This window comes from Poromitra crassiceps, assembly GCF_964638095.1.
Source record: "Poromitra crassiceps genome assembly, chromosome: 25".
Taxonomy (NCBI): Eukaryota; Metazoa; Chordata; class Actinopteri; order Beryciformes; family Melamphaidae; genus Poromitra; species Poromitra crassiceps.
In genome coordinates, this window is record NC_139649.1 from 2,789,306 (window position 1) to 2,801,535 (window position 12,230).

Below are 12,230 nucleotides of genomic sequence, written 5' to 3' on the forward strand. Positions count from 1 at the left end.
CTTCCTGCCTTACCATGCGTACCAGCGTCTGAAAAAAATATGAATGGTGACGATACTTTTTCAGATTTTTCTGTTTCAATTGTGCATGAGGTCCACATGTAAATTTTGACCATTTAAAAGATAACCGTGTGTCAAGAAAGTCGCAGTTGAAAACTGAAACATAACATTTAGTTTTGTATGAAACCGCTCAACCGACTACATCTCTCGTATCGCACAATATAAGTCACACCAACAACAACATGGCCTGGTGGGAGAGACATCACTTGTGCGACTGGCGTAGTCTTTCTGATTTATAACTTATAGTGCCACAGTTTTACCACAAACTGCGACTTTCTTGACTTGCAAAGTTATCTTTTACATTGACAAGCATGTTTAACACGTTGACTGCCACCGACGTATTAATACGTAAAAAAAAATCCAGCGGTTCACTGCCATTGATTTTTTTTTTTGACGGTGCTACGTGGATCAATGCCCCCCGCGTCTCCTATGGAGATATTGGAAGTATTGAATGTGTATAATCTATTTTACCGACCAGGTAGGTGGCGACGGTGCCCTCCCGACAGAGAGAAAGTCAACCAAAAGCAGCCGCCTCCCGCGGCTGCTTCCTCCATTCTCAAGGAAATGGCTTGCCGATTTTACAGTCATCAGTCACCAGACTCGCCGCTCTCGGGCCGCGCCAGCAGCAGCACACGGGGGATTGCAAATTTGCATAAGCCTAGAGTCGCACGGGGCTTCATCGGGGCTCTCAAACCCAAGAGACGAGTGAGACCTATCCACACTCGCTGCCAGGGAGGGAGGCTGCTCAAACTCGCTGCCAGGGAGGGAGGCTGCTCGAACTCGCTGCAGCAGCAGCAGCAGCAGAGCACTCGCTTGTGACAAACGCAGGCTGAAAGCCACTAGACACGCCCACGGAGGGAGGAGTTGAAGGAGAGGGCGTTCGGAACTATATTGTTTGGATGTCTGATCTCTCACTGATGCCAAAAATAAATGGTTAAAGTGACTGTTCTGCCTGTTTGATTGAATTTCACAAAACTGCGATTATCTCAGCTTTCACTCTCAGACAGCTGAAACCATGCTGTACTCAACGGCTAATATCTACATAACTACTAACTCTACAAACTAACTCTTTTAGACAGAGAAAGCACACATTCTATTAGTACTTTTCTGAACTTTGTGTTCACAAACTCCAAGCAGAAAAGAATCCTCGGCTCTTTTAAAATGAGCCAGAATCCTCAAAAAACGGCCTGGCAGAAGCTACCTACAGCAAAAAAAAAACGGCTGGCAGTCAATGTGTTAACCTGTGGCACAATTCAAACAGTATTAAAAAAAAAGTAACGTCTGTCTCCGTTCACCACCATTCATATTTTTTTAAGAGGCTGGTACGCTGAGAGAGGCAGGAAGTCACGTTCACTTTGGTTCTCTATTAAGAATTGAAATCGTGAGACCTCTACTTTTAAAATACATTTATTCCTCTTTGGTTCACCAACCTACCTTTCATTTGCTGCACATCCTCTATTTCTCTTTTCTCTCTCTCTCTCTGTCACCTGATCAGTTGTGTTGATTGGACATATTGGTGTTTTATTACGATTAAGAATTTCTTCATTATTGAAACTTGACAGTAATGGCCCTGTGCTCGCTGACTGCTCTGCTCCAAGAGGCGTCACTCTGCTCACTAAATTAATGCATTTCTTTTTTATACAGCTCATATCTTTCCATTGTCGCTTTGCCCACAAACTGATGCATCAGAAAGTAAGCCATTATCTTATTTACAATCTGCCAGTGGAATGGTCTTAATAATGCAGGGTTCATACAGCTTTTTAAGAGTAAAGGTCCTTACACACTGGTCAATGTCAATTTAAACATTGAGTTTTAATGGTGGCAAATGTAGCAAAACAGGCCAGACTCACTGGTCACTGGGCGTCAGTTAAAATGGTAAATGGCCTGCATTTATATAGCGCTTTTATCCAAAGCGCTTTACAATGAGTAGATAGTCTACATTCACCCATTCATACACCGATGGCGGCAGGCTGCCACGCAGGGTGCCTACACACCATCGGGAGCAAGGAGGGTTAAGTGTCTTGCCCAAGGACACAGCGACGGCAGCTGGGAGGGAGCGGGGATCGAACCGCCAACCCTTGCGTCATTGGCCGACCCGCTCTACCTCCTGAGCTAAAGCCGCCCCCGTTCTCACATCCAGGTCAAAACTATGGCCAATATCAATAAAATTACAACACAGTGATTATCAGAGATGCACAAGTCATTCTTTGCAAGTCCAAGTCAGGTCTCACATCTTAAGTAGTTTGACTCGGCTGCCTCCAGCCTGTAGGCTGCTGTCTGCTTAATGAAGCCCTACCAAGTCTATGGAGCACTTTCTTCACACGGAGATAGCATTCAACTAAGGTCGTAGTAGGAGGTGGAGGGACGGAATATGAAGGGTATTCATGTGGGCAAAACTCAGATGTGCCGGCTCTCAGGCACTGAGGTAGACAGATAAGACAGACAGACAGACAGACAGACAGACAGACAGACAGACAGATAAGACAGACAGACAGACAGACAGACAGACAGACAGACAGACAGACAAGACAGACAGACAGACAGGTACCTGATGGGAATGTCATTCATGACCTCTCTGAACATGGACGGGGAGATGACAGGGTCACATTCGCTGGGCAACAGGGGGTCAAGACCCTTGTCAATCACTTTCCTCTCCAAAAGCCAACGGTTAAAAGACTCTCTGGGCGGGTCGATACCTGAAGACAGACAGACAGACAGACAGACAGACAGACAGACAGACACACACACACACACAGAGAAGGTCAAACCAGCTGTAGTTTTGGTTGGTTACAGTCAGGGCTTCACATTAACATTTTTGCTCACATAAAGGAGGGAGGGAGGGAAAGTTAAATTAAGTCTTAAATTCATAGCTCACAGTAAAATCATTATCAAATTAAATTAAACAAACATACAAAACATACAAAAGATGTTGTGTGTGAAAGTTTGTGATCTAAAAATGACATCACAAAAAATGATAAAGAAATGTTCTTGGCGACTATAGCACGGCCATTTGACTTGCTCAGCCTCGGACACACCTCTCATGAGGAACGTGAATACGTTAGCAGTTCCCCTCTGTGCTTGTTTGTGTTTGACATGTTTAATGGCGCATGTTTGTTTGCCAACGTCATTTTCCCACCGTGTTCTACGATAGTCGGCCCGACATAGCTTGTAAAACGCATGGTATTTGCTGATTAGAAACGGGATGGTCTCGCACCAAGTGGACTGATCTTTGTTAGCGTATCTCTTCTTCTTGGGACCCGTTTCATCCGTTTCCAGTGGCAAAGCGAGCGGAGCCCTTATATGGCAGAGCGCCTCACCAAGAGCTGCTTGAGTGAGCGCACTCAGCGCAGTGACGTCAGTGCCTCTGGCTGGGTTGGGTTGCCAGGTACCACAACACATATCCTACAAAACGGGAGATTATCGGGAGAAATTATCAAGTGGGAGCACAGTGGGAGAAAGGGTTAAAAATCTGGAGACCCCCGCCTAAATCGGGAGTGGTGGCAGGTATGGCTAATGTACCTTCTCTCTGGTAGCAGAGTTAGCGGTCATGCTAAAGTACCTTCTCTCTGGTAGCAAAGTTCGTGGTAATGTTGGCGTAGCTTGGTGACCAGCTGCGCTCTCTGGAGTTCAATCTCGGGGTGGGGGGAGAGGTGGTTGGCAGGGGGGTGCTCTCTGATCACAGCATTGGTCTGGACGTCCAGATCCCAGTAGATCCTGAACACATAAATTCTGTCACAACACGGCTTCTTCTCTTCAACATGTCACTTCAAATTCCCTCTTTAAATCTTTTAAAAATCAGTCAATCCTAATTTAAAGTGATAATCTCGAAGATTTCAGTTTCATTCTCTTTGGCGACACAGATGGCGATGAGTGGTAATTGCAGGTGAAATCAGGTGAAACAAGTGTTGAGATCCGAAACCTTTGTGTCACAACAGAGGCTAACAAGAAGGGCTATACTAACAAAAGAGGCTAAGACGAAGGGCTACGCTAACAAAAAGCGATGCTAACAAACAGGAAGGGGCTCCCTTTGTACTCACACAGCCGGTCTGTAGGGTGTGGGTGTGGGGGCGGGGCTAGGAGTTGTGGGTGTTGCGGATTGGCTCTGTTTGTCCTCGGGGGCGGCGCTCCAGGGTTTGGCTCCGGGAGTGCTGGGAGAGATGGGCGTGGTGGGCTCGACCTGGAACAACCATCAACCAACCAAACAACAAACAAACAAGGCATATTATTGATGTGACTGGCGAGCCGCGGTGTAGGCTCGTGTGTTTCTGTCCAGTAACCAAGTTGATGTTTTACCTTGGGTCGTTTGACGCTGTTAGGCCCCGCCCCCTGCTCCTCAGATACCCGCCTCTTCCTCTGGCCATTGCCGAGATTACTCTCTGCTGCTGCTTCGGTTGGAGCCGCATTCAGACCTAAAGGGTCAGACTGCAGACAGACAGACAGACAGACAGACAGACAGACAGAGAGAGACAGACAGACAGACAGACAGACAGAGAGAGACAGACAGACAGACAGACAGACAGAGACAGACAGACAGACAGACAGAGAGACAGACAGACAGACAGACAGACAGACAGACAGAGAGACAGACAGACAGAGAGAGAGAGAGACAGACAGACAGACAGAGAGAGAGAGGTCCAGACACTACTAAAGTATTACACTCAGTACAACTAGAGATTAGAGCCTGACTGATATATCGGTCGGCCCGGCCGAATATCGACCTACCACATATATATCGGTATCGGCATGGTCGTTTGCCAACAGACACCGGATATGACCACTTTTTTTTACAGACCATATAATTCAGAAAACCATGCTTTGAGTGTCTATGGCCATGTTCACATTACAGGCAAATCCGATTTGCTGATAAAGTAATGAATCATCATTATCTTGATTGGTTTCCCAAATTTTGATTTGGGAGTAGGGATGCAACGGTATGAGTTTTTGACGGTATGATAACCTTGGACAAAAATACCACGGTTTCATGGTATCGCGGTATTGCGGACCATTTGTGTTTTTATAATAGCCGAAATATTCCCATACAGCTGACGTCGTCTTTTTAGATGGGGGAAGGTTCAGGGGGGTCCTTGCGGCTCCTCTCTACTGTGCTCTAGTCTAGGTAGGCATGCAGCCAGGGGGAGGGGCCAGCTCCTCTCTACTGTGCTCTAGTCTAGGTAGGCATGCAGCCAGGGGGAGGGGCCGCGTAAGCTGCACTCTGCAAGCGACCTGGGCACTTTGTTTTGGGGAAACAGCTGATACTGTGGAGAAGGTATGACGGCAAATTTTAGTGGTTTTGATACGGTGGCGTTTTCAAACCGCGGTATACCTTCAAACGGTATACTGCTGCATCCCTATTTGGGAGTGTGTCCGCACTGCCACAAATCTGATTTGGGCAAGTGTTCAAGTCGGATTTGTGTGTCCAGACCTCCATATGTGGTTTGGGACAAGTGACACAAATCAAACTTGGGAGCGTCCAGACGCATAAAGCCAATCTGGATAGAATCATTAAGAGGTCATTAAAGTTCACAAATCAGATTTGGCCTCCTAGTCTGAACATGGTCTAATAGCCTCGTTTGTCCAGCAGAGCGCGCATCGATTCCATTCAGCACTGAGCACATGTGCTTGTCAACAGAAAGAGAAACAAAGGAGGTGTGATGAATTTGATCAGAGTGTGAAGCGGTCGTGGAGACAGACTGAAAGCAGCCGGCAGAGCAGACAGACGTGTCACGTAAGTTAACATTAGTTTGTGAAATACGTACTGGAAAGTTAATAAACATTGACCCCCTCATTTCCCCTTTCAATAATGTTGTGCCTGTGCCTGACAACCGCCCATGTCACTTAGTTTATCACAAAGCCTACCATTGTAGTTTGTCAGTAGCATACAGCAGCAGATTGAAAGGCATGCTAACGCGTTAAAGCTAGGGATGGGCATCGAATTTCGAATTTTCGAATAATCGTTGTTATTATCAAGGTCGACTTTTATTATTGAAAGTCGAAATTCGGGGAAAAAATGTTTTTTTTTTTTTTTTTGTGAGTGAAATGTTGCATTGTCTCCCCTGATTCTAAGTATAGTCGAATCGCTTGGTTTGAGCAAGTAAAACAATTTTTTTATAAGCATTTTAAGCAAGGTTTATGGAAAAATGAATGGCGGATGAAATCCCCTGAAGAGGGAGAGGGGGTGACTTTGGCACCCCTTTGGCACTCAGACCTGAGCCTACTAAATATTTAATGAACCACTCATGATTGTCAAAACTGTTTTTTATTTTCGAAAATGTCAATGTCATGTAACATGTTCTTTACTTCAGTGGTGCAATGCTTGTTTGAGCTAAAAATCCACAGCAGAAGCTTTTTCTATTAATTAATAAAGCCTTAGACTTAGAATCAGGGGAGACAATACAACATTTCACTCACAAAAATAATAATAATAATAATAATACTTTTTTTTACATTTTTATTTTCGAATTTCGATTAAAAGTCGACTTTGGCCAGCGAATTTCAAATAGTGTTTTTGCTAGAAATGCCCATCCCTAGTTAAAGCCTTGATATACTTCCGCGTCAAACCCCTCGCCGAAATGCGCCGAGCGGTGCGCCGTGGCCGGCGAGCCCGCCAACGCAGCCTGCGTGCAGCTCCTCGAAGATTTGACTCAATGCAGTAAAAACATACAGAAATACCCATTGTAATAGGTGAGCACATCAATAAACTATGTGTCATATTATTTATTTAGGTAGAAATTAAATTTTAATTAAAAAGGGTTTTCTGGTCCAATTTTTTTTGCTCCCTAAAATCGGTATCGGTCTAAAAAATCCCACATCGGTCAGGCTCTACTAGAGATAATCATGTAACTAGCGTACCTGGAATGGTACTGACTGTGGATGGACTAAACAAATAAATAATACATTTATCGTAATATTATAATAACGATCAATAATCAATAATCAGACTGACGATGACATCATGCTGGCCCAGCACAGGCACCTCCCACAGACTCTGGTTGGTGAAGCGGTTGAAGTAATACGGCCGGTTCTCTCTCTTAGACCAGCACTTAGCCCAGCCGGCCTGCACCAGCTCATCTGCACACAGACAGGCAGAGAGACAGAGAGTTCAGACAGGTCAGAGAGACAGACAGTTCAGAGAGGCAGACAGGTCAGAAAGACAGACAGACAGACAGATGGCTTTTTACCTCTGTATATGGTGCTTGTGGTACCTGACTCTAGTGATGGACTCTAGTGAGGGACTCGAGTGATGGAGTGGAGTGAGGGACTCTAGTGATGGATTTGAGTGATGAGTCGAGTGATGGCGCAACGAGACTTTCTAAAACCGTTTGATGCCTCAAATCAGTGGTTCTCAAATGGGGGTCCGGGGACCCCCAGGGGTTCCAGGGGGTCCCCAGCCAAAAGGGGGATAATTTATTTTAGCTATAATTCCATAAGTAACACAATGACTGGTCATGGGTTTTATATAGGCTACTTTCTGTAATAAAACATCTAAAAGCATCAGTCTTATCATATGGGGGTCCGTGGGACAAAATCCTATCAAATGAGGGTCCGTGGTCTAATTTTTGTCAGTTTAGGGGTCCTTCATGTGAACAAATTTGAGAAGCACTGCCTCAAATGACACAGCGCATGTGTATGACATCTGCTGGAGAAATAAATGTAGTGCACCCAAGACGCAGAAGAGAGAATACGGGCGGGGCGGCGGGTGTGTGTTAGTGGGCACACCACAACATGGCACAATGTCTTTCTCTATAAAACTAGTCCAACAACAAGAACAAAGACAATTGACATGTGTCTGTGCTGAATGAAGGAGGAAGTAATTAATCTATGAATCTAGTGAAATAGGGATGAGTGGGGAGTAGGGATGTTCATCAGTTATAGAGAATCGATAATTGATCGTTAAGGAATGGAATCGATCATGTGGAATTCTTATCGATTATTGTTATATATATATATATATATATATATTTTTTTTTTTGCGGGCTAGGTTTGGGTGGAATTCGTTCCGCCTCGCCCCACTCAATTGCACAGCCGACTAACATGAGGTGGAGCTTCATATAGTCTCTAGTTTTCTGGCTGGGCACGGGCCTTTGTGCCAACAAAACTGTTTTAAACATGGGGAATTCACACCGGCATGCGCCGGGGACAGCAGTGTTGGAGAGGAGACACATTGAAATAAAGAGTTCATTGAGGAGAACACGTTGTCTTTCGTATTTTCTGCCATAGGCATTCATTTTGTAAAAAAAATAAAAAACAAAAAAATAAAAAAATATTATTATTAATTATGATCGATAATCGATAATTGATCGTAAATTTTCCCCGATTTTCGATTTTGGACATTTTTCAAAATGAACATCCCTAGTGGGGAGCCCCCAGGGGTCACCTGGTCCAAAAAGAAAATGATGGAAGGGACTTTTTAGGCCTATATACAGTGAGCCAGAGCCATTACACGCAGCTTGGCATACATACTGTATAGTAAGCTGTAATAGCCATTAGGCACCTAGACCATGTTATGTGAACCATTAATTAATCACAGTAGTAGGTCTAATTGATGATCCAACGTGTGATTTGGTGACATTATGAAACCTATTTACTCCCTACTGTACATCATGCTTGGAGAAAAGGCATGTTAATGAGGGCTTCAACACATACTTTTTAAAAGTGGTTGCCACTAGGGCTGTCAATCTTCCATCCAATTCGATTTTCACTGCTTTATTATTTTAATATTCGATTTTTATTTTATTTATGTATTTTGAATTCATTAAAAATAAAACGGATAAAAAAGTAAACATTTTTATTCCGAGTTAAATGTTATGTCTCGCCTGATTTTAAGTTGAATCGCTTGGTTTGACCAAGTAAAACTCTTTTTTATAAGCATTTTACGAAATGTAGATGGAAAAATGAATGGCGGATGAACTCCCTTGGTTTGTATGCTCTGTATGCTGAATGCAGAAGAGGACGTGACTTTGGTGCAATCCCATGGATGTAGGCTATTCAAAAGAATAGGACACGTTTGTAACGTTACAATTAAATCACTACACGGAACTTTTAAACTGATTATGAAATACTGGTGCCTTGGATATTTCTTTATCATTATTTAGACGCCTGCGCACCGCTCAGGACCGGAGTGCACCGCTCAGGACCGGAGTGCACCGCTCAGGACCGGAGTAGGCTGTAGCGGAGGAGAGCAGCACTGTGTTTGCATCCCTGCTTATTGCTTCTGAACATGGAAGCGTTCTGGGATAGTTACGATTGTGATGCGCCATACACACGTACAGTTCTGTTTGACTGCACTAACGTTGAAGACAGTGTGCGTTATTTGACCCATCTAATTCCATATCTATTTTTGTTATGAAGCATTTGATGCTGCTGTTATTTATGAAATGTTCTATACAAATTAAAGATGGACTGACATGTTATTTTCACATGGCTCTGGTACAAATACAGATTGTGTATTTGAGCACAGTATGTAGCCTACTTGGGTTTTGGGTTCTGCTTGGTTTGACTGTGTTTGTGCGCTCCAAGCTGTCAAACCAAAGCAGTCAGGTGACTGAATGAAGTAGACAGCTGCTTCATACGTCATAAGGAAGGTGATTTTTTTCCCGGACCAAAGCCAACCTCGGCACAGCGGCTCCATACAGCTGCCTAGCGAGTAAGCACCGTGCCTCTGAGCTTCAGTGTCAGACCTAACATCACTACCCAACTCCCTTCACTTTATGTGCTTCCATGTTTACGGGCGGGCAAAACATCTCCTCTATGCAGGTCTTTGGGCTTTTCTCTGCCACAGACACTTCAAGATAAACTGGAAAACATCAATAGGAGACTCATTGCACAGAAATAGTGTACGGCAAGAATGAGTCCGGAAGACCAGGATGTTAACACTTCTGGTTCCTACGTGTAAAAGTCAATGGAAGCTTTGGCAAGTTTATTTTCTGTGTAATGTTTCTGGTTATTGTTGTATTATTTGATTTCATTATGTATTTTTATTTTCAATTTTCTGCTTCTTGAATTTTATATTGTAATTTCAGACCCCAGGAAGAATAATCGCTGCTTGAGGCAGTGGTTAATGGGGATCTTAAAAAAATAAAAAATAAAAAAATGGGATTTTTGATTATGGTATTTATTAGGGATTTTGGTTAAATGCTTGAAATATGCTCTGTGGTTAACAAAAGTTTATGAAACAACAAACTTTGTGTTCAGCATGATAATCTTCACAAATCACTTTTATGATTGTAATGCGAAGTCTAATGCGTTTTTTTTACGCCATTTTCAGAAAATGCTTCGAAAGCCATAAAAGTGGTCACATTTGTGAAGATTATCTTGCTGAGAAGACAAAGTTCGCTGTTTTATAAACTTCTGTTAACCACAGACCTTATCTCATGCATTTAGCCAAAATTCCCATACAAAAAAAACCCATTGACTTTTCCCCTAAGGAAACAGGAAGTGCAGGGACTTCTGGGCAAGCGAGAGAGAGTGAGAGAGCGACAGGTCACACAGGTTTACCTGGTAGCTCCTGTGGTTTGGAGGTGGAAGGAGAAAGGGGCGGTCCCTGTGAGGAGGCGGAGCCAGAGGGAGACAGAGTCATGGCTGCCCCCCCCTTCAACGATCCCTGGCTGTCATTGGACATGGCAGCTGCTTGTCAGAATGACATTGACCTGTCTGGACAGAGAGGGGAACGTTATGATGGCATCGCTGCAAAGATCAACTGAATTCTGCACATGTATTGATCGTGAGCTGAATAAACGCCTGTCAAATTTGTGATATTATGGTTTTAGTTGTCTAATGTTAGATAACATGCTTGCTAGTTGCGATCTAGCTAATGTTACTTTTGTGCTAATGTTATCGAACATTAGCAAACTAAAACCACAATATCACAAATTGTGGTAACAACACAGTGGTATTAAGTCTTCTGACAGTTTTACATTACATGGTGTCATTTGGCAGATGCTTTAATTTATCTAAGCGACTTACAATATCACATTTTGTCAACAGTAGAGAAATCAACTATGCAACAGAATCTATGACAGCTACAACTTTTTGAAGGAAGAGAGAAGCACTTGTAGAAAATTGAATTCTACTATCAATGCAGCGAAGAATATTGAGTTTGTGCGGTGCTAAAAGGGTGTCTTCAGGTATAAACAAGTTAATTTAATACTTTTTAAAGATATTTTTCGCTTCCAGGCATCAACAATAGACAACAGATGAATCGAGAGCCTACATTACTACTTTAAATTAAATTGAACACCAAACGTGCGATGGAATAGTAGAAGTTGCGGGGGTCTATCTTCCATCTACAAATTCCCGGGGGGAGGCGGTTAGATGAAATAAATAAATAATTTCCCCCTCTCTCTCCTCGTGTAGGCCTACCCAACAACACACACACATTTTTACAATCTTACAAAATCTCTGGGATTTTTTTGCCATCCCAGGAGGCTATTACCAGAGTCTCCTGGCCAATCTAGGAGGTTTGGCAATCCTATTTGGACCGTTTGATTTGTGGCCGTGTGAACACAAACTAACCAACAATTTGTATCAATTAAATTAAACCCCTGAATCAGAGCAAAGTAAACAAGCTCCAGGTGTGAATACACCCTTAGAAGTATGTAAATCAGTAAATGTATTTGAGTACTAACCACCTCTGGTTTTGAGGTGGTAAAGCAGGCAGTAAAGCAAGTGTAACCTAACCACTAGTCTCGCTGGCCAGCCTCCTCTCCCTTCCGTCCGAGGAGTCTGGCGCCGCAGGTCTCCATAGTGGGATTGCGATGGGCGGCGCTTGGCGGCAGTGCCCTTGGAAAATAGTTCAATAACAACAATCCAACTTGCCGTTTTCAGCGTGTAGCAACGAGCTAGCGTGTAGGTTTCTGCTGTTAGCTTGCTAGCTAGTTAGCGTTGTCGTTTTCCCTGAGGCGGCAGGGCACTATTTACAGCGACACACAGGGAGGAGGGAGCGGAAGCCGCTCTGATTGACATGGTCGGAGCCAATGACAGAGCTTCTTAAAGGGATAGTTTGGTTTGTTTGAAGTGAGCTCCTATCAGCTAGTTGCATACACTAACTGAAATAGGTACAGTGTTCTCTGACGCTGAGCGCACCGTTTATCAAGACCCAGCATTAAACAACAGCCTCCACAGCTCTGTCTCTCTACTACATGGGGCCAAGAACTAAAACGTAATTTAGCCACCTA

General features: G+C 43.7%; 1 protein-coding gene across 1 annotated transcript in view; it reads right to left on the reverse strand.

Moving 5' to 3' along the window:
- The window catches only part of pcif1 (phosphorylated CTD interacting factor 1), a 29,352-nt gene that overhangs the window by 13,965 nt on the left and 3,157 nt on the right, over positions 1-12,230 (reverse strand). Inside the window, exons 2-7 of the mRNA XM_083660760.1 lie at positions 10,552-10,703; positions 7,001-7,125; positions 4,351-4,479; positions 4,095-4,234; positions 3,617-3,771; positions 2,606-2,753 (exon numbers count right to left, since the gene is read on the reverse strand). Of these exons, the coding sequence (XP_083516886.1) occupies positions 2,606-2,753; positions 3,617-3,771; positions 4,095-4,234; positions 4,351-4,479; positions 7,001-7,125; positions 10,552-10,675 (821 nt within the window). The 5' untranslated portion in view covers positions 10,676-10,703. The remainder of the gene's footprint in view (positions 1-2,605; positions 2,754-3,616; positions 3,772-4,094; positions 4,235-4,350; positions 4,480-7,000; positions 7,126-10,551; positions 10,704-12,230) is intronic.